Source organism: Sceloporus undulatus, chromosome 5, assembly GCF_019175285.1.
Source record: "Sceloporus undulatus isolate JIND9_A2432 ecotype Alabama chromosome 5, SceUnd_v1.1, whole genome shotgun sequence".
NCBI lineage: Eukaryota > Metazoa > Chordata > Lepidosauria > Squamata > Phrynosomatidae > Sceloporus > Sceloporus undulatus.
In genome coordinates, this window is record NC_056526.1 from 42,581,834 (window position 1) to 42,603,451 (window position 21,618).

The following is a 21,618-nucleotide window of genomic DNA, read 5'->3' on the forward strand; positions in this document are numbered from 1 at the left end:
TTTACCCAGATGATTTATAAATTGTGAATTTTAAATGTGGATTGTTTTGATGTGTGTACATCTCCTTTTGAATTGGTGTGTTTTAACTGGTGTTGTTTGACTGTTAATTGTTGTTGTCTCCCGTGTCAATCCATGGGGAGAGGTGGATAAGAAATGTTGTTGTTGTTGTTGTTAGACAAGTGAAAAGGTTGTAACAAAAGACAGATACCCAGTAGACAGCTTCACTCAAATCAGGCATAGCAGATTTGAGAATGTTTCTCAAACAAAAAACATTATAACACTATTTGACTATTATTTTTGTTACACTTCTGTATCTGAAACTTCCTCTATATCTGTGAGATCTACCAAAAAGTGATCCTCCTTAAATCCTCCTTTAATATAATAATTGGGTAAAATTAAGCAAAAGCCTTGAAGAAACGTGTATCTAGTATTTTTAGTGATCATGTAGATTTTGAGGGGCATACAATCCCATCTTGGATTTAGAAAGAAGCCCAAATGTTAGATTCAGAATTGTAAAAAAAATATTCTAACAGATTAAATCAAGCAAGACATTTTACAGATGTATTTCATTCACTTTGTCTGAAATGTTATTTATTTTTTTTATATAAAGTTGGAGGAGCACAGAGTCCCGCCTGCATACTTAGGTTGGATTCAGGTATCTGTGCCCAACTAGCAAGTAGAAAAAATAAGAAGACAACTCCTAGATGAGGTAGTAGTAGCTTCTGTAACAGTGGGCCAGGCTGAAGTATGTGTTCGCCTTTCCATGTCATTTTTGTAGCAGCAGCTACCTGACAATCTTCATGAGCCACTGTAGCACCAATGATAGATCTGAAAAAGAAGGGGTGCTGAGCAAACCCTAAGAAAGACAACAAGCACATTCAAGCTACCTGTCACATGTGGGAAGGAAGCAGCAGTGGATTCCTACAAGGTTGAAAACGTCTATGCATTATTTCAATTGGGGGAATGTATAATGCACTTCAAGGATCCTGTTCATTATATACAGTATCTTTAATTATATATCTTTCACCCAGACTGTAGTAAACAGTCCTATGAAAAATGAAACCAATAAACTGCACAGATATAAAAAAAAATAAGTATATTACACAACTACTATGTTCATAAAATGATTTCAGGTCTATGAATTCTATAATCACTAGCTTAAGAAAACTTGCTAGTTCACCAATGAACATACATAATATAGTATCAATATACAGCTGATCCATTTAAATATCAAATTTCTCTTCACATATACTATGTCCATTTTCTTCATAGTCTTCTCTTGTTACAACCATATCTTCAAAGTCATCATTTTCAGAAATCAACTTTCCACCTTCCCAGGAATAGGTAATAGGGCTGAAAATAAATAAAACAGAACTTTTAACTATGTAAACAAAGAGATGGTCAAAATGTACCCCTCCTTCCCTTGAGCACTATCCAAACCCCACTGAACTTGGAAAAAAAATAGTCCCGATAGGCAAACTGCGTCTACAAAAGCCTTAGCAGAAATGATGTGTCCTGGGAATGCTTTAAGCAAAAAGGATAGTTTTTAAAAACTTCCTGTCTCTCAAAATGCTGTTTTTTGACCTTAAAAATTGAGGGGCTTATATTTTGAAGACATGCTGCACCCTGCAAATACAAGGTATATACCCTTTTGGTGCTAAAAACATGCAATACAACCAGAGTAAATGCCACTTGCGATATCAGAAATAATGACATATAAGTAATAGTATTTGACAACTGAGAAGCCTTTGTAAGTGAAGGCATACTTACTTCTCTGGCAGAACAACAGAAACATCATAGTCTGTTGGAGTAAGGCACCGAACTTCAGAGTAAACACGGTCCCTGAAGCCAGGAAAGTGTGTGTTTCCTCCAGTCAGAACAATATTCTTGAAGAAATGAGGTTGCATTTCTGTGAGAAAGACTATATGTCAACTTACTTGACATTTAGATCAAGCAGCCAAACAATCCTAAGGGAGAATACTGAAGTACTGGATGATTTCTCACTTCCAAACTGCTGTCAGTCTGTGACAACTAGAACAGATGAGGGCCAGCTCAAAGAACTTGATCATGGGGTCTGATGGAAAATGAAGTGACAAGGTATACAAACAATCTGAGATTGGCTCTAACATGTCCTAGAGCCATAGTTCTCAATCTCTGATCCTTCACAAGTTTTGGTCTGCAGTTTCCGGAAGATTCAGATAACATACAAATTTTGCGAGTATGAATCCAAAACATTTGGAGGGCCGAAAAACTGAAACTGTCTGTGCTATAGCTTTCTGTGAAAAGCAGCACAGATATCTATGGTAATGTGTCTGAAGTTAGCAAAGGGTCATTTCTAGCCTAATCTACTTGAGATAATCATCTAAGGAGGGAAATACTACAGGTTGAGCATCTCTTCTGGAAATCCGAAATCCTCTAAAATCCACAATTGTCCATATATGTGACTGAGACAGTGACACTTTTGTTTTCTGATGGTGCAATGTACACAAACTTTGTTCCATGCACAATACTATTAAACATATTGTAAATAAAATTACCTTGAGGCTATGTGTATAAGGTGTATATGAAATATAAATGAATTTTGTGCTTAGACTTGGGTCCCTTGTCCAAGATATCTCATTATGTCTATGCAAATATTCCCAGCTCCAAAACATTTCTGGTCCCAAGCATTTTGGATAAGGGATACTCAACCTGTAGTTCACTTTTAGCCTGGAAAAGCATGACTGAGATACAAAGCTAAATATTTAACTGAAATAAATAATTTCTTCAGCAATTAAGAGCAGAGTGCTAATATAAAATTGCAATTCCCACAGAGTTTCTGAGATTTAAAATGTTTTAATTCAGCAATCTGGGTACTACACAGGCAGCTATGGCAATTTTACAATCAGAAATGAAAGATGGTGTTTTTCAGTGTAATGTATGCATCATAACATTTTAAGCAAATAATTATCTGTTTTTAAATCAAATTTAATCATAACATATTGATGAGTCAGAACTGAAATTTTGGAATACTAAGAGCAGTTCATTTCAGAGTAAATATGTTGAGTTGGGTTGAGTTTTTGATCCAATATGAATTTTACATCTGTGAAGCTGTAATTGAAGACAGTCCACTTATCACTGCATAATAAAAGTAGTTACAGACAACAAAGCTTTTATCCTTAATAAGGAAGCTTTGAAGTAAATTAGAAGTTTTCACTATGCAACATATTCTATTGTAGACATTTGATAATATCACGTTTAATAAAACTACCTTCTGGCAAGTTCTGGATTGAATAAACAATGGCTTCAGGTATTCCCATTTCTTGAATGCCAATATCTGAAGGGTGGAACAGTATTTCTGGAACTGCAAATCGCTCATTTGTAAGACGAAGTATTTGTTCACCAGATTTGTATTTTCCACTTAACACCATTTCTTCCCTTGGCTATAAAAGGAAAGTTATAAGTTGTGAGTTATGAAACACAGTGACAACTTATTTTTTCATTATTTTTGTATAATTCTGTTGCTCATTTGTCTTCCCATAGAGCAGGAGTAGCAATCATGCAGCCCTCCAGACAATGTTGAACTGCAGCTCCCAGAATTCCTTACCAATGTATATGAGGAGAAGCTGCTGAATTACAGTCCAACAAAATCTACAGAGCTGCAGAGTTCCCACTCCTGTCATAAAGTATCTGGAGTCCAAAGAACTGCACAACTAGTTTTGCATACCTATGGGGACTTTGGACAGTTTCTTGAGTAGCCACCAAGCCACAATATAAAGGAGTTGTTTCAATGGAGGTCTAGCAGCAGCACTTTTTAAACTGGAATGCACTGGGGGAGAGAATCACCTACTTAAGGAGGGGTTCAAATCCCACTGAGCATCAAGCTGGTTGACATGTTGAAAACAGCTCTTTAAATCTAGGTCTGAGTGAAGTACCAAAACAAATATTAAAAATTAAACACTTTCTAGATATAGACAACAGAAAATGTTATATTTTTCTACTCAAACACACTATTTCAAAAGTATTTCTCCATTCTACTGACACAAACGTATTAGCCAAAATGTAAGTCAGCAGTATTGAAACAAATGCTTCATGCTATCTAGAATTTTGCTCAAGATCTAGCATGTGCAAACAAGACAATATTCCAAGGAAATGAAAAACTTCAAGTGACCCTGAAAGCTATGTTTCACTGGGCTATCTTGGAACAGCATGTATAGAATTACTAATTTGTAACCAACATTAGAACTGAAAGCTCAGGTTACAATTCTATAGCAATAGCCAGTACATTTCTATACTGCTTATCAGTGCATTTAAGCACTCCCTAAGCAGTTTACAATATGTAAGCCAAGTGCCAATTGTCCCCAAAGAAGTTGGGTACTCATTTTAGCGACCTCAGAAGGATGCCAGACTGAATCGACCCTGAGCCCCTGCCTGGTACTGAACTCACAATTTTGTGGTTTGTGAGTGAGTGGCTGCAGTACAGGCATTTAACCACTGCACCTCTTGGGATCTGCACATACTTACCAAGAAATGTCTGACTTAACTCAACAGGACAAATGATCTAATCAATTTAGAGTGGCAATTCATATCTTTGGTCTAATCTGCACCACAGAAATAATGCAGTATGACATCACTGTAACTGCCATAGCTCAATGCTATAAATTCTGGGATTTGTAGTTTTGTGATATACTTAGCCTTTGCTGTCAGAGAGCCCTGGGGCCACAACAAACTACAAATCCCAGAATTCTATAGCATTGAGCCGTACAGATTAGCCCTTTGTCTCTCAAGTCACATTTTATTTTTAAAATTAGAAGTAGCACAGGAACTTCTAAAATTCCTCTTGAACTTGGAGGTATTGATGGCCGCCGTGCAAACTGGCAATTTTATGTACCTCAACTTGTGTATAAATGTAATATTATACACAATCACGTTTGCTGTTTGCATCTGAGGAATGCAAAGGTCAATATTTTAAGGATTCACATTTTTTAATCACATTAAGGAAAATCAGATGTTTTTACACAATTACCTTACAAAAGCCTTTTTTGATTGTGCTGAAGTCTGGTAAAACATAGTCCAGCATTACAGTATTTTCTTCCCCTTTCAATCTGGAAAAGATTGTTGGAGTTCAAACTATATCATAAAATTAATAATTCTTCAAAGTCCATCTCCAAATAGTGTAGTCCAGTGCAACGTATTTATTTATGCTGTAAAATGATTCCAAGTGCCACCTTCTTAGAATCTGGTGTGCACACAAATCACAATATAACTTATCACCACACAGAAGTCCAAGATGAGGCTCAGATAATTACTGGAAGGACAAAAAAGTTGCAGAGGATATATATTAACTTCTGGTTAATGAGAGAGCTGGTTTTCGGCATCACTACCATTTACAGTTCATACAGTAATATAGAGTATTTGGCACAAACATGTTTAAAAAGCACAGAACCATTACAGATGTTTTAGTTAAGTGACTGGTTCACTCAATGGGAGAGATTACAGAGTCAGGCATTTCTAAGGTTATTCTTAGAAATGCTTATTCTCATATATAATTCTTATTCTCATATATAAAAATATGATATACAAATATATGAATGATAATTTTGTATGGGAGGAACACTACAAATATGCTAAAAGATAGTGTTTCTTTGTTACTAAACATATTTCAGAGCTACTCTTTGATGAACCAAGCCTTGGACCAAAAAAGGTATTTCTTCAGGCAAAGACATTTAGTGCTATTATAAACCCATAGCCTAACTGTATTTTCATTCCCCCACCCCTTCACAGCCAGCCTTTATCAGAGCTAATCAAAGTGGTGATCCCTGGACTAGTGCTGGTTCCCAAGCCATTGGCTACCAGTCACTGGAGTTTCCAAGAATGAAAGCGACTCTTTGGATCAATAGATTCAAGTATGGTGCTGCTCCCTGGCACACTTGGGGAAACTCTGCTGGACCACCACATCAGATAGCCAGGAAGCACTGTTCCATATAATATTCTTCATCGAGATAAATTAACCATGGATTGTACTTAGTGGTTTAAAGAAACAGCAATAACGTACTTGGCAATCTCCATATCCTTGAAAAAGTCTTGTGAAACATAGCATACATCTTCTTTCACTTGATTAATCACATGTGTCTCATCCATAACATGGAGTTGCCTACACAGAAAATAATTTTAGAAAATCTTATTAGTTATGTTTTATTTTATCTTATTACCAGTCTATTATGACTATTAAATTCATTTAAGCTTACATGGTACAGTTCACTGCTAAATTATGGAAAACCCATTTAAGCCTTTAATCCTCAGCAGTTAGGTATGTTAAAAAAAAAAAACAGCAGAAGAAAAAATGATGTTTCTAATATAACCATCTTCAGTATGTTCTGGTTAGGGGAACGTTTGGGAATCCAACCAAAGTTCACACCTTTTGATAGAACAAGGTTCTTTACCAGCAGAAAGAAAAGGTTTTGGAGTTTTGCTTCTGGCATGATGTTTGTTTTTATGATGACAGAGCTAAAGTACAGAGTCTTTTTTAGTAATACCCATAATGTACTTAATTGAATATGAATGGATTTTGAGAGCAGTTATCAAGTATGGCAATTTCTAGAATCATCAGGGGACAGAGGGAATACTTCCAAAGCAAGTGTTAGTCTGTTTATTTCCTTTTAGACCACTGACCAGTCTCTCCTGTGTATGTCTCCACAGTGCTTGTTGCTGCCAACATTTGTTAAAAGCAAGAGAGCACTACAGTGTTAACTTGCATGTTATAGGAGCCTTTCCCTATATGCAAGACATTTCTCTTGGGCTGTGGTTTTCTATCTACACGATACACTTGTAAAGGACTCCATGTGAAGATAATAAGCAAGTATGGATTGTGAAGAATAAGCTTAAAGAAATATCACAGCTCATAATTTTTGCATTTTCTATTATCCATGATGTTAGTTTTCCAGAAACAATTGAACAGGAAAACTTCTGGATAATTTTTCAATGCCCTAAAAATGAGAACACCTGACCATCATGTGGAACAGAAAGAAATTTGGTCCCTACATCTAGAGGGTGGGCACTAATCTAATCCATGAATCTTAGCAAGATTTTGTCCAAATTTACAGTATCACAATAAAATGTGTTTTTTAAGTTCATGGACTGTCATCTCATTATCATATATCAGTATGACTTAGCATACACACCCAGGTTCCTTTAGAACAAGTGACATCTGAAAAGAACGTTGGGGCTTTCAACTATGACTACAGTTTCACTGCTTCAGCACAAACCTTCTTTTACAGTAAGTATTTTTACATACTCTACATGTGCCAAAACTTTCAGACACTATTCAACCATTTGTTATATGCCTTCAAGATGCTTTTGACTTATGGGAACACTATCATGGGGTTTTCTTGGCAAGTTTCTTCAGAGGGGTGTTGCCACTGCCATCTTCTTAGGCTGAGAGACTGTGAGTTGCCCAATGTCATCCAGTGGGTTTCCCCTCAAGTCTTTCTTGTTCTAGAGCATAAAGGTTAAGAAACATGTATACCAATTTGGCCCTCTTTGTTCACACAGGTGCCATGCAATCCTGTTTTCCTACCACAATTTTGGGAGTTGGGGGGGTTGAAAATCCCAACCTGCATATGAAGACTCACAGAGGGAGAAAAATGGCTATTAGTTGCACTTGCCAGGCGGATGTATGTGCCACAATCTGCCTTTTGTCATATATATTCATCTTTGTCACAATAATCTTAAAGTAGGACTGTAGAAATTTCTAATTACTGCTTTACCTGTATGAAATTATCTCCTTCAGATGATTGGTCAATAGTTTTCCTCCAACATTGATCCTAGGGATAAGAGAAATCTTTCTAAATTTTCATGTATTTTAAAAAATGACCACATATTTTGTTAAGAGATAAATTACCTTATGATTGCCTCTTTCTTCTTTTTACTTCTGCAGTAAGGTACAATGTGAGTAAAAGAATAGCCACTGTCCACAATAATGCAACACAGTTCTGATGGATTATCTCGGAAGTATCTATGGGCACTAAGAGCCCCAGCTGAAAAACAGTATCATGGCATAGTGTGAGTTAAGTTTTGATTCAGCTTGCCAACTTTTTTATTATGATCACAATAAGTCATAAAAACAAGTCAAAACAAACACAGAAAAAAACTAAGATAAAATACAGCTCACAAGTAGAAAAATTCTTTTATTGCTACAAAGTAACAGTGTAATCGCTGTTGAGTTTATTAAGAGGTGATAAGGGGCATTTACACATAACATTCAACAAAGGTACAGTCTGTGCACATGTGTACAAAGAGTTTTGGTCTGCACACAGGCAGATTCTTTTACTCATCAACTTGTGTATACAGATTGCTGCCTTGCACACAAGTGCAATTATTCACATGAAATGGAACTTATATGTGTTCAACAACAGACTTTAAGGTTTTGGAAATGAAATTAGAAATCTAAGGAGACTCAAAACACTTGCAGACAACAATTTAATAAGGAGGAGGGAAGAAGGGAAGAAAGCATTAGGAACAACACAGAAAGCTACATAATTTCAGTCTCAAAACAAGAAAAAAATAGCACAGAAAAAAGTCCAATAAATTTATATATTGACAGGTATTGGCCTGTCCACTGCTACAGAGCTCTTGGTGGAATACAGCAGCAGACTGCCACTCTAGCTAAAAGCTACTGTTGGCTGAAATTTGCGTTGCGAGCATTAGCTATAATTCTGTCCTTCACAGAATGGTCCGCATACTCTCCCTCTGCTCTCCTCAGTCCTTTTCCAGATCTTCCACTATCTGAGAACTGCCTCTCACACACAATATATCCTCCTGAGATGCACCTTTTTAAGCAGGCTATAAAGAGCTACACTTACAGCTTACTAGAAAGTGAGCATATGTTCACCAATTTATGCAAATATGCATGCATTCATTCTATTTGGATACAGTACACAAGATCTGTTCTCTGGATTTAAGCAGATTCTTGTTCCTTGGTACAAATTACGAATGAATACAGGTATAACCATTCTCAAAAACTTCCAAACATGTGTACATAAACTGTGTACATAAACAGCGCAATATGTTAACACTTCTATACTTAACAAATGTCCTACCAATAATGATGAAGAAGCAGCAACAAGTAGACTTAACACTCACCATTTACTCTGAGAACTGCTTGAAATTGGTATTCCTCAAACAATATTTCATTCATGGACTCTTGTATTGAACTGAAGTTGAAATAAGGTTCTGTGATTATGATGTTGGTATCTACGAAGTCCACCTGTGCAAAAAAAGATTTTAACACTTGGTATAAATGGTCCTACTCTTCTTATATCTTGGTAAAGGTAAGGAGGAGGGAAGACAGTGAAATGAATTGGCCTAGGATGCACCAAGCAGGTAACCAAAATAATTCACCCTTTGTCACCTATTTGTTGAGGAGCAAACAAGAAGACCCTCCTATTCTCAGAAGACCTAGCCAAGATACTTGGGTTCTCCTCTTACTGGGTGGGATATGGATCACTATTTCCTTTTCATCCTACCTTCTGAAGAGAGGAGATATACTCCTTGTATAGTCTTCACTCCAAGTCTACCCTGCAACATTATGCACATGAGGCCAATACAGTCTCTTACTGCAGTCTGTCATTACTCTCATAATAGCCCATGGACTAAACATGCCTGAACAAGCACACCAGTTTAGATATATTATTTAGGATATTCCCTTTTTAATTGGGGTGGCTTACAACAAAAGTTTTAAAATAACATAAGCTAGTTAATATGAACTTTCTGATGTGGATCATACTGTATGAAACAAGGACTCAGAAAAGCCATGAAAAAGGGAAAAAATGATTGAGAAGTGTTAACATCATGATGAATGTTGGGATTCAAATTCTGCTGATGAATGGGAAACAACGAATTTAAATTCTATAGAGAAATACCTATCATGGAGAAGGAGGAAAAAGACTTTAATCCTAATCTACATATTCCACAAACGGATATGCACAACTTTATCTGGCAATACTTCATTGTGAATATTTAAAACACACCCAACAAGCACACATTTGAAGAAATTGAAAAGAAATGGCTTTTGTTCAGTGATTTCTTCAAACCAATACATTCAGTTTAAAATAATGCAGATTTACAAGCTTTTTGAAAAACAGTGGCCTCATACAGACAGGCCAAAATAAAGCTGCTTTGGGTCACTTTGGAAGTATGCTGTTTAAATGATGCATGGGTCCTAAGAGTCTGGAAGCCGCACCAAAGCCACGATCCAATCCTAAGGACTGGAGTGCAGCTTTGGCGCAGCTTCCAGAGTCTTAGGATGCATGCATCATTTAAACAGCATACTTCCAAAGTGACCCAAAGCAGCTTTATTTTGGCCTGTCTGTATGCGGCCAGTACTTCAGATGTTAAACTGAATTCAAACGAGTACTATGGTTCAAGTAGGATGTTTTGCAATTCATCTTGCTCTTCTCTCACGATATAAAATGTTTTTATTACCTGATACATTTCTTTTCCAAATAGATAGTCCCAGACTTGTCTCTGAACATCCCAGTTTACCAAATAGCCCTGTTATTTAAAGAGGACAACATAAATCAAACACATTTGATATTTTTATAATTACAAATTCTTCAATCTCTCCAAGACATTAGTAACTGGAAAGTCTTTTCAAAATGTTTTCTGCTTTCAAGTAAATTGGTCAGGCTATACTCAAAAGACCCAATGTTCAAATCACAGACTGTGATGCTTCACAATTTCAAATGAAATTGTAAGAATAGTCTCATGCATACGTTAGAGAAATGAACTGGAACACTGCTCCCATATATTATAATAGCATTTTCATCCCTTCAATTTTAGTAAGATTAATTAGTAAGATTTATTATACAAAATGTTATATTCAGACAAAGTAGGGGCCAAGCCATACCAGTTCCTTAACTATTTTCTATCAGTAATCATGGTATTTAAAGGTATTTATAGGAACTGAAAGATAGTTATTATGCAAGTTTACATACAGTCCTCCAAGGCTGTGTTATTTATATATTGTTTGTTTTGCATTGTTGTTATAAAACAAATAAAAACATGCAGTCGGAATGCTAGACTACATTATAGAAACCTCTCAGTTCCTATAAATACCTTTTTTAATTGAGTGTACAAGATTCAGTTCCTTAGAGAACACATTTCAATATTTTTAAATACTGTGATTGCTATTTACTTTAAAATAAACTTTTGCTATTGGAAAATAAAAATTCCAGAGTAAAATTCTCTCAAGTTTTTTAAACAATTATTTACAGTAGAGTCCTATCATGTTAGCTCCACAGTTTCAGTGATTCTCAGGTACACAGGATTGCAGGTGTAATTTATGACTACTGAAATGTGTAACTCAAACAGTTGTAGCAGGCTTTATTTTAAAGAAACAAACCTCTCCCTCCACCTTGCTAATTCAATTTCTTTAATATTATTATATAAATTATATTCTTCACCGCTAGCATTTTAAAAACATAAACACAAATATTTAAAATTAAGTTTTACTGAAACTGAATCTAAAATGTCTGTGTTAAAAGATTTCCCACAATCGAAATTACCTTTTGGAAAGGAAGAATATAAAAAAGTCCAGATGGATCTTTAATTTCATCCAGTTGGTTAGCTGTGAATGTTTTCAAACGAGCTGTCTTTGATCTAAACTGACAGTTGGGAATAACACTGTAGGATGGGGAAAACAAACCATTAGCTTCCTAAATATAGATTTTAGCAAGTTGTTAATTACAGATCAGGATGGAAAACATTTTTAGAAGCTCATGTTCATATATAGAAAGGGTGGAGTACATGTGATCCTAAATATGTTATTGGACTTAGCCTCCAATCAGCCACATCTGCCACAGCCAATTGTCATGGATGATAAGAGCTCTAGTACAAGATCTGGAAGACCACACCTATCCCACCCTTGTAATAAAATGTGTTTTAAAAAAGCTTTTAGCTGTAGCAATACAACATCATAGTGAAATCCTGTAGTTGGGAAGTGGACTGGAACTGGTCAGCAATACACTTGCTTGGTATTTCAAAGCTCAGCAATAACACTGCCATAAAATCAAAGTACTATTTATGCCTTGTCAAAGGAAATACCAACTCGCTTGACCCTTGTACTGTGTTTAGTACTATGGACAAGACTTATGTGACAAAATATCTCATAGGAGTCTGCCATTCACTTGTAGAATGCATAGTAGTGAAAACAAACCACTTACAAAACATTATATACAACGTAAAAATCAAATTAAATTAGGGCAGATTGTGGTATTCAAGTCACCTTTCTAAAGATATGCAAATAAGTAGAAAAATAAATTGCATTAAGCCTCTAAGGTTTGTACTACAGAAAGAAAAAAAAGTATGCTCTGACAATACAAATGAGTTTGAAGGAATTGTACAGTACTTCAAGAGCACTACAAAAGGGATGAAAGCTACAGGTTGTACACTGTATGTCTGCTTTCCTCAGTTTCAACTCATTGGCATGTTTTACTGCCGCAAGTGGAATCCAAACAGTGATCTTTATTGCTCACGCTAACATTTTCTTCTTTGGCTGTTATTCTAAGAAAAATCTCCCATACCAACAAGACTGGTTTTCTCTGCAGCCCTTCAATCAGAAACATCATCAGAATCCATGCTAGGAAAAAGGAAACACACCAAGCTTTTCATATCCCTGCCAAAGACTTAAATCTAACACTTTTGCTGAAGACAACCAAGACTCAGCTGAATAATAGCTCCAGGTATAACAACAATCTGAAATGCTCAGTGGATCCCATAAGGCTGAAGCTGATTCCTAGTTTACTATGTCCAGTTCCCACTCTGAATTTCAGATCAATCAATCACATTTTTTTTAATAAATGGATGTCACAGCAAATTCAATTAAGGGTTTATTTCCAAGCAGCCATGAAGAGGATAACAGCCAAAAAATACACAGGAAGCTTAAATGCAGACCTGGATTTTAAACAATGTATATAATGTAGTGAGAACTAGTGTAGCGTTGTGGTTTAAGTGTTGGACTATGATTCTGGAGATCAGGGTTCGAATCCTAGCTTGGCCATGCAACCTACTGGGTGACCTTGGCCAAGTCACACTCTCTCAGCCTCAGGGAGAGGCAATGGCAAGCCTCCTCTAAACAAATACCCCACAACAAGGTGTCTGTAAGTTGGAAATGACTTGAAGGGCACACTACAACAAGTATAGCCAAGTGATCCAAACATTAACTATTATTACAGAAAGACTTATTGAGCTGGCATCTAAATCATACACAGGGATAATAACTAGAAAACCCTGTAAGGTGCTGAATGATGCTGTTCATATGATCTGGGAGATGAACCAATCTGAAATAGGAATTATTTAGACACTGCCACCTGCAAATACTCTCTGGTCCTTCTGTGGTTTAGCTTTCATCCATGGAAGTCAAAAAACACCTTTTCTTGCTTGAGGGCAAGACTAGGCTAAGTCAGAATTTCTCAAAGACTGGCATATTCTTCTGATGAGCGCCAGCCTCCACTTTTGTACATCTGTTTCTTTGACTGGGCCTTGGTTTTTCAGTAGGACACAGGTTATGCTTCCTCTAATAAAAAAACCGCTTTCATACTGGACGACTGGCTGCTCGTTTTTATGTCCATCTAGCTCATTCGTGCAGTACTAATTCACACAAAAACCTATTCCAAGCCTGCTTAGGCTTCAACCCAGGCCTTCAAGTGTTTCCTCAAAGGTGAACGAAACCGGGATTCATGCACCACTTGTAGAAATAAACCCTGTTTGAAGTATTCTTTTCCCATTGCTAGGGAACATTCTGGGATTGGAGTTTGTTGGAAACACATACAACTTGCGGCCCATAGGGATCATTTGGGGACTACTTGTGCTCATTAGGAGAATTATTGGGGCAGTTAATCCCAACCTCGTGATTCCGCAGGCCAAGCGGCGGGAAATAGGAATAGAAAAAATTACATTTTTATTATTCATTACTTTGCACAATTGGCAAAACCTGGGAATTACTTTTTGTCATTATTTGAGGAAATATTTATTTTTTTGGGTTGCTTTCTATTATTTTTGGCCTTCATAGGGATAGCATTGGGGAAACATGTTCTTTCATAGGGATCATTGGGGGGAAAAAAACCATTTTCTTCCATTAGGAATCATTGGGGAACACTTGGCTCTCATAGGGGTGAATCACCTATGGGAACATTTCTCCATTTAGGGAAATCCTTTTTGGAACATTTTCTCCAGTAGGAAATCATTGGGAACACTTGCCATAGGGGAATTCATTTGTGGGAAACATTTCTCCATAGGAATCATTGGGAACACTTGCCCACTAGGGGAATCATTGGGGAACATTTCTCCATAGGAATCCATTGGGGGAACACTTGCCCATAGGGAAATTCATTTGGGGAAACATTTCTTCCATAGGAATCATTGGGAAACATTTCTCCATAGGGAATTCCTTGGGTGAAAAACACTTGCCCATAGGGAATCATTGGGGAAAACATTTCTCCATTTAGGGAAATCATTGGGGACCCAACTTTTGGCCCATCGGGAATCCACTTTTGGGGACACATCTTTCTCCATAGGGAATTTCATTGGGGAAAACACTTGCCCCATAAGGGACAGGAAATTCATTGTGGAACATTCTCATTAGGGATATCATTGTGGACCATTTCTTCCATAGGGAACAATTGGGGGAGCATTTCTCCCATGGGATCATTGGGGAAACATGTCTCCATAGGGTAAGGTCATTGGGGAAAAACATTTCTCCATAGGGGAATCATTGGGGAACACTTGATCTCCTTTAGGGAATCATTGGGGGGGGAACACTTGACTCATTAGGGAATTTCATTGGGGAAAACATTTCTCCATAGGGAATAACATCATTTGGGAGCAACACTTTGGCCCAGAATTCTACTTATGCAAAGCATGGAGCCACCAGGCACTTCAAAGCCGCAGGTCAAGCAGGGTTATTCCTACAGTGGAAGATACACAGTCCTCGAGAAAAGAAAGTCGCCCTCCCCAACCTGACACGCCCCTTCTCGGTGCGTTTATGGAGTGCGTGGCGTATAGCCGATTTTGATTTTTGGTGTGTGTAAGGGCGCCGTTATCAGCACACCCCAAGGCGTCGCCATTCTTGGCTCTCCTTCCCTCGACTCCGGCCCCATTTTGGCAGAGGGGATCCCCTTATTTCAGCCCCGTTTGCCATGATGCGGAGGGCCAGGGGGAGTTCGATGAGGGAAGGGCAAACAGCAATGGGGAGACAGGCTTCGAGGAGCAATGATAGGAAAGCTTAGGACGAGCCTCCACTCTTTCTTCGTTATAAGACTCTATTAGTTCAAAATAAAAGACACGCTGCAGATAGAAAAACAACCAGTTTGAGGCCTCTTTTACAAACCTTGCCTGGCTAAAGTTGCTAGGCGGAAACGCCTCCTTGTAGCCCTGTATTGGCGAGAGAGAAATGGCGGGTCGATATAGAAAATAAATAATATATTATACGTATATTATAATTACTTATATTGATATTATGGTTTTGACTTATTTTTTATCAATAGTAATAATATTTTACCAATTATATTATATTATATAATTGTATTTTAAAATATATATAATTATTTTTATATAATAATTATATAACTCGATTTATATATTATATAATTTATTATTAAATAATTATAGTAAAAATATAAGGTTATATATACATATAAAATATAATTGTAATAATTATAAAATAAATTATTTTATAATTGTTATGATTTATAATATCTTAATTCATCATTATATATATTACTAAATTATTATTATATTGTATATATATATCTATATAAATATTATATCTATATATATTATATTATTATATAATTTTATAATATTATGTATGATGCTGATTGATCTTGTAGTTTTGTGGAAGCCTTCGCAGAGAGGGCTCTGAAAGAGAGCTCTGCGGGCCACAATTAAAAACTAAAACCTCCAGGATTCCCCTAGCATTGCAGCCAGCGACAATTAAAGAGGGGGCTCCAAACTGGTATTATTTACTGCAGTGTTGGTTTTGGGGAACTTGTCTTCCCAAGAGTTCTTAGCAAGATCACAGACTGATATATAGAATTACAAGAAAATAGCTGGGAAATCAAAGTGTGGCAATCCAAGGGCAATTCATGCAGCATCCTTTGCGTCTTAAGGTACCAAAAATACACTGCAGAAATAAAATCCGATTTTTTTGATACTCATTTAACTGCCCTTGCCTTCAATGATAGCGGGAATTTTTTGGGGACTTAGTTTTTGTGAAACATTCAAACCTTCTTCTGTCTAAGAGTTTTGGTGCCCCCAAAAACTACAGCTCTCACGAATTCTTAGCACTTGAGTCATGGTTGTTTGTTTAAAGTGGTTTCAAACTTCTGCAGTGTGGCTGCTTTGATTCAGTTCCCCGAGGGTTTTTCTTTTTTTTTCTTCTTTTTCCTTTTTTTTTTTTCTCTTCTTTTTTTTTTTTTTTTTTCTTTTCTTTTCCTGAAGGGACAATTGTTGTTTTAAACTAACAAAGGTACAGATATCAAAGACCATTCAGAAAAGCAAACTGCATGCTTTTACGCTTCAAGGGAGAGAAAAAAAAAATCATTTTTAAAATTGTCCAGGAGGATTGGTCGGCTGGCTTTTTTTGAGTGTGTCTCCTCCTTTTTGCCCAGAGGAACATTTGTTGCAGAGGACTATTGAACAGTACACAATAAGGCCCAACACTTTGCTGATTAAAAAAGCTGCTGGCTGTTAGTTCTCGGTCGCTTTTTTTCCATTCACTTTAAAAACATTTAAATATATATCATTTTTGTATCTCATGTGGGTGTGAATGGTTAATGCATCTTCGGTTGCAACAAGCGATTGGCTATGCTTGATTTATTTGTTTCAAGTACAGTACTATCTTAAGCTTTTTGCTGATGCAGGTTCTCCAACCCATAGTGGTTTGTAACCCAGGGGCTGCTCCTGGCTTGCTAATGCAATTCTTGTTCTGGGTTGAAACAAAACAAACCCCTTTTCATGCTTGAGAGTTTAGTTCAATGTAATCCTGAATACTCAAATGTAGCTAATACAAAGAGTATGCTGATGTATACAGGGAAAGGAAGCCTTGTCCCTTCCACTCCAAATTAGAATGAGAATTTGAATAAGACTAAGTATGTAGGTAATGCTACTCTTAATGCATCAGATCCTGTCTGATCTTGGAGCAAGCCACAATGGTGCTGTAGGCTGTAATCAAAGGAAGGCAACTGGCAAAACACCTCTGGAGTTGTTCCTTGCCTAAGAAAATACTGAAATTAATTATGGGATCACTATAAACTGACAAGTGACTTGAAGGTGCAGCCATGCACTCAGACAGAGACAAAATTTGGGAAGCGGAATATGTTCTTTCCACCAGCATGAGGGCATAAGACATTTATAGCCAAATAGCACCTACCTTCACATACTTAAAACAAACTTGAACTAAACAATCTTGAAGTCCTTTCTATTTAATTCATGTTGTTGTTGTAGTGCCTTCAATTTCCAAGTTAGTGGTGACCCTAAGAGTTTTCTAGCATGATTGATTCAGAGGTTTTCCATGCCTTCTCCTGAAGCTGAGAGTAGTGTGACTTGCCCAGACAACACACCAGTGGATTTCATGGTCAAAGCTAATAAATACACAAACAATTCCCTCACCCACTAAAATGTAAGTACATTGTATGAAATCATTGTAAAAAGGGACATTGGGTGAAAGGGATGACAGATTACCCAGCATCATATTTTTGTGGATTTTCAGGCTATGAGGCCATATTCTAGAAGAGTTTTGTCAGCAGTTGTGGCGGGCAGCTTCAGAAAATCTGACATGACAAATGAATGGAGAATATATGCTGAGAGGAAGTGATTCTCTGAAGATGCCAGCCACAGCTGCTGGCAAAAAATGTTCAGAAATAAACTCTTCTAAGAACACAGTCCTCATAGCCCGAAAACCACAGAAAAGATGGATGTTGGCCATGAAAGCCTTTGACTTCATATTGGATAGTCAATTTGTTGATAAAGAAGAGGATACTGATTAATTATTTAAGATCCAATTCTCTAAGGAGCTTTTTTCATAGATTCGCAGGACATCCTGACTAAACAATTAGTGGCAATCGTGGTGTGTGGTTTGGAGCAAGGGCCAGCGTACATATACTTCCAGTGACATAGCTTTGATGGATTGCTACTAACTTCCCACACGACCATTTGGTAAGGGGAGGGTATGTGTATAAGCTTGCAAAAATACTGACACTTCTCAATGAGGGTAGAGGACTGAGTGTAAAGAAGGGTGATTATTCACTTTAAAATGAACACCAATGTGGGAAAGAACAATGTGGAAACTGAATATGCCCCTGTCTCCTAACTAAATGTGCTCAATAGTGAGGAAACACAGACTAATCTACAGTATTAAAAATTGCCTCTCTTGTCCCCATCCCCTTGTTAGAGAATAGCATGTCCAATTTGCTTTATTATCCCCTCTTTAAAGCAGTGAAATAAATCATGTTGCTGGAAAAAGTCATTCTGATCCTCTCAAAGAAGCACCCTGAGCGAGGGAGATGTCCCACCTATCTCCACAGTACCCTGTGATCATGGAAACCAATTCCTGCCAGTCAAGGGGTGATGGGTTGTGTGCAGAGAGGGCACCCACCTACCCCAAAATCAATCCATGAGATGAACAAAATGGTCCTTGTTTGTATAATAAAAGCACTTCTATGAGAATAGGGAAATTTGTGGTTACCAGTACAGCGCTGTGTAAATTTACAGCGTTTTATAAATAAAGGTTAATAATAATAATAACAGGGCATCAGCTGTCAGTGGTTAAGGATGGAGGGACAAACACAGAGAGGAGTCACACATTACCCCAAAATGCACACTTGTGCAAAGGGCGGCAGAAGTATTCCCTCAACAACAACATCAACAACAAAAAGTGTGGGACCACCTGTTACATTTTGTTTGGCAAGAAATATCGCCCCCTTATACCGAGGTCACACCTGATTCCAAAATTCTGGCCCTCGTCTCCATGATGCAAACGGATCTTGTAGCACCTTTGAGATTAATTGAAAGAGAAAAGTTGGTAGCATGAGCTTTTGTAGACTTGAGCCTACTTCCTCAGATACATCAGGACTAATATCCATTTAAAGTTTTTAAAATTGGCAGCCATCGCTACAATTTGTGACAGTGCATTCCACTACAGTACTTAACTAATGCAATTTTAGGCTGCATCAATAAAAGTATAGTGTCTAGATCAAGGGAAGTAATAGTGCCACTTTATTCTGCCTTGGTCAGGCCCCATCTGGAATATTGTGCCCAGTTCTGGGCACCACAATTTAAAAAGGATGTGGAGAAACTGGAGTGTGTCCAAAGGAGGGCAACTAAAATGGTGAAGGGTCTGGAAACCATGCCCTATGAGGAATGACTTAGGGAGCTGGGGATGTTTAGCCTGGAGAAGAGAAGGTTAAAAGGTGATATGATAGCCCTGTTTAAATACTTGAAGGGATGTCATATTGAGAAGGGAACAAGCTTGTTTTCTGCTGCTCCAGAGACTAGGACCGGGAGCAATGGATGCAAGCTACAGAAAAAGAGATTCCACCTGAACATTAGGAGGAACTTCCTGACAGTAAGGGCTGTTCGACAGTGGAACAAATCCCCTCAGAGTGGTGGAGTCTCCTTCTCTGGGGGTTTTTAAACAGAGGCTGGATGGCCATCTGTCAGGGATACTTTGATTGAGATTTCCTGCATGGCAGAATGGGGTTGGACTGGATGGCCCTTGTGGTCTCTTCCAACTCTATGATTCTATATATTGTCTGACATAGTACATCCTTTTATATGCCCTGAATCCCCTACCCAGTTTGAGTGGATGACCCAGCTTGTAGAGAAGGAAGAAAGATTTTCTTCTGTACTCCTTCCCCATCACTCATAATTTTGTATGCTTCCATCACATCTCCCATAATTTTACTCACCTTTTCCCTAAATCAAATTAAAAGGGAGAAAATATTGTTTATATTTGAAGGTTTTAAGAAAACTCCCACATAAATATGACTTCAGGTAGTGTTATTTTGTGCCTAATATTCCTATGGATTCAGTTAGTGTATAATGGAGCACTAATATTAAGATATTCCAGAGATAGCTGAGGACTGCAGCCCAAAATTTCTCATATGTGACACAAGGTTTTATTGAAATCAGTAGAGCTTAATTTCCCCTAAACTTTTAATAACTTGGATGTAAATCTCTGAAATACAGTACTAATCTTACTTTGTTTAGTTTAGAATAGCATGTTGAAAAGTGACCCTTCTACTTTTGCAATCTCTAGAAAGAGTCAGATATCTTTCCAGAATCTAAGTATGGAACAGGAACACAAGGCAATCTGGGGTTAAACCAATCCTGTTGATAGCCTTGTGTTTGTATCTTAATGACAACATCACTAAGCCTTTCTTAAATAGGATCAAAGTTATGCAACTCTTGAAGGTCAGTAAAACATCAGTAGTTCATTTCCCACTTCATCTGGTTTGGATGTCCTATTAAAATACAAAGTATTATGAGCTGATACAGCTTACAAAAGAATACATAGAAGCAAAAATAAACAGTTTTGAAAAAGCAAAAGAAACAACAGACATAACCAGCCAGGATCCAAAGACTTATGCAGCTGGCTTTTTGTCCTAACAGGTCTTTGGCTTTATATTTCTCTAAACACCAGTTTTCTAAACAACATTGCAAATTGTTTTCAAAACTGAGATCTTTTAAAAGTGGAATTGATTTTAAAAGGGAGTGCCCTTTCTGTTTTAGGGAAAACACTTCCCGTAAACTGACCAAGGGCTGTCGCACTCGCTACTGCTGGCTAAATAGTGAGAGAGAGGAATCCTACTGAATATGCTCATATTGCAGGGTGGATATATTGTAGTTGGGCAGCTATATAAGCCTTAACAAAATACAGATACTGTAGTGTATACTGTATGCCATTATACTAGATTGTATGCTGTCCCATAAATGCATTTTCAGATATGCAAAATCACTTTCTCCCAAGGTTTTTGGATAGTCTACTGATGAAAAGTAGTTGCATACATCCTGATTTTGTAAATCTAGGGGAAAGTTCTAATTCATTTAGTGGTACTTGCTCCCAAATTATTCTCAGGAGGATGATCAGATAGTCACTAGATTCCAGAATCTGAGATAATCCCTGTTTATGGAAGGAGAACACACCTGGGTTTTTACAGCAGTTTTGGAATTGCCAGTTCTTTAAACCGCAACAGCATATACATAAACACTACAATGAGGGCCAGCGAGGTTTAGTGGTTTGAGCATTGGATTAGGACACTGGGAGACCAGGATTTGAAATACGGCTCAGTCATGGAAACACCCTGGGTGACCCTGGGCAAGTCACACTCTCTCAGCCTCAGAGTAGAGAGATCTTATAGGGGATGTACTAAAACACGTCAGTACTTGCCCATAGGGAAACCATATTTGGCCATAGGGAAACATTGGGGAATACTTGCTCAACAGGAAAACATTGGGGAATACTTGTCCATAGGGAAACATTGGAGAATACTTACCCATAGGGATGCATTGAGAAATGCTGGCCCATAGCCATAGGAATACATTGGGGAATACTTGCCCATAGAGAATCATTGGGGAATACTT

At 37.4% G+C, this 21,618-nt stretch overlaps 1 protein-coding gene across 1 annotated transcript; it reads right to left on the reverse strand.

Annotated features, from left to right (window-relative positions):
- Positions 1-989: 989 nt before the first annotated feature.
- On the reverse strand, positions 990-21,596 carry ACTR6 (actin related protein 6). The gene is made up of 11 exons (XM_042467949.1): positions 21,531-21,596; positions 11,544-11,693; positions 10,462-10,530; positions 9,121-9,244; positions 7,880-8,015; positions 7,746-7,802; positions 6,035-6,133; positions 5,006-5,084; positions 3,251-3,422; positions 1,771-1,909; positions 990-1,353 (listed from the first exon to the last, which is right to left on the reverse strand). Exons 1-11 carry the CDS (start codon positions 21,594-21,596, stop codon positions 1,224-1,226), a joined length of 1,221 nt encoding a protein of 406 aa, XP_042323883.1. The 3' UTR covers positions 990-1,223.
- Positions 21,597-21,618: the final 22 nt, after the last annotated feature.

Excerpts from the sequence above, each read along its gene's own strand:
- ACTR6 (XM_042467949.1), bottom strand. The coding sequence starts at position 21,596 with ATGGGCAAGTATTCCCCAATGTATTCCTATGGCTATGGGCCAGCATTT. Across the intron at positions 8,016-9,120 it reads AGCAGTTCTCAGAGTAAATG|CTGGGGCTCTTAGTGCCCAT; the intron begins GTGAGTGTTAAG and ends ACTGTTTTTCAG. Across the intron at positions 5,085-6,034 it reads AAGGATATGGAGATTGCCAA|ATTGAAAGGGGAAGAAAATA; the intron begins GTACGTTATTGC and ends AATCTTTTCCAG.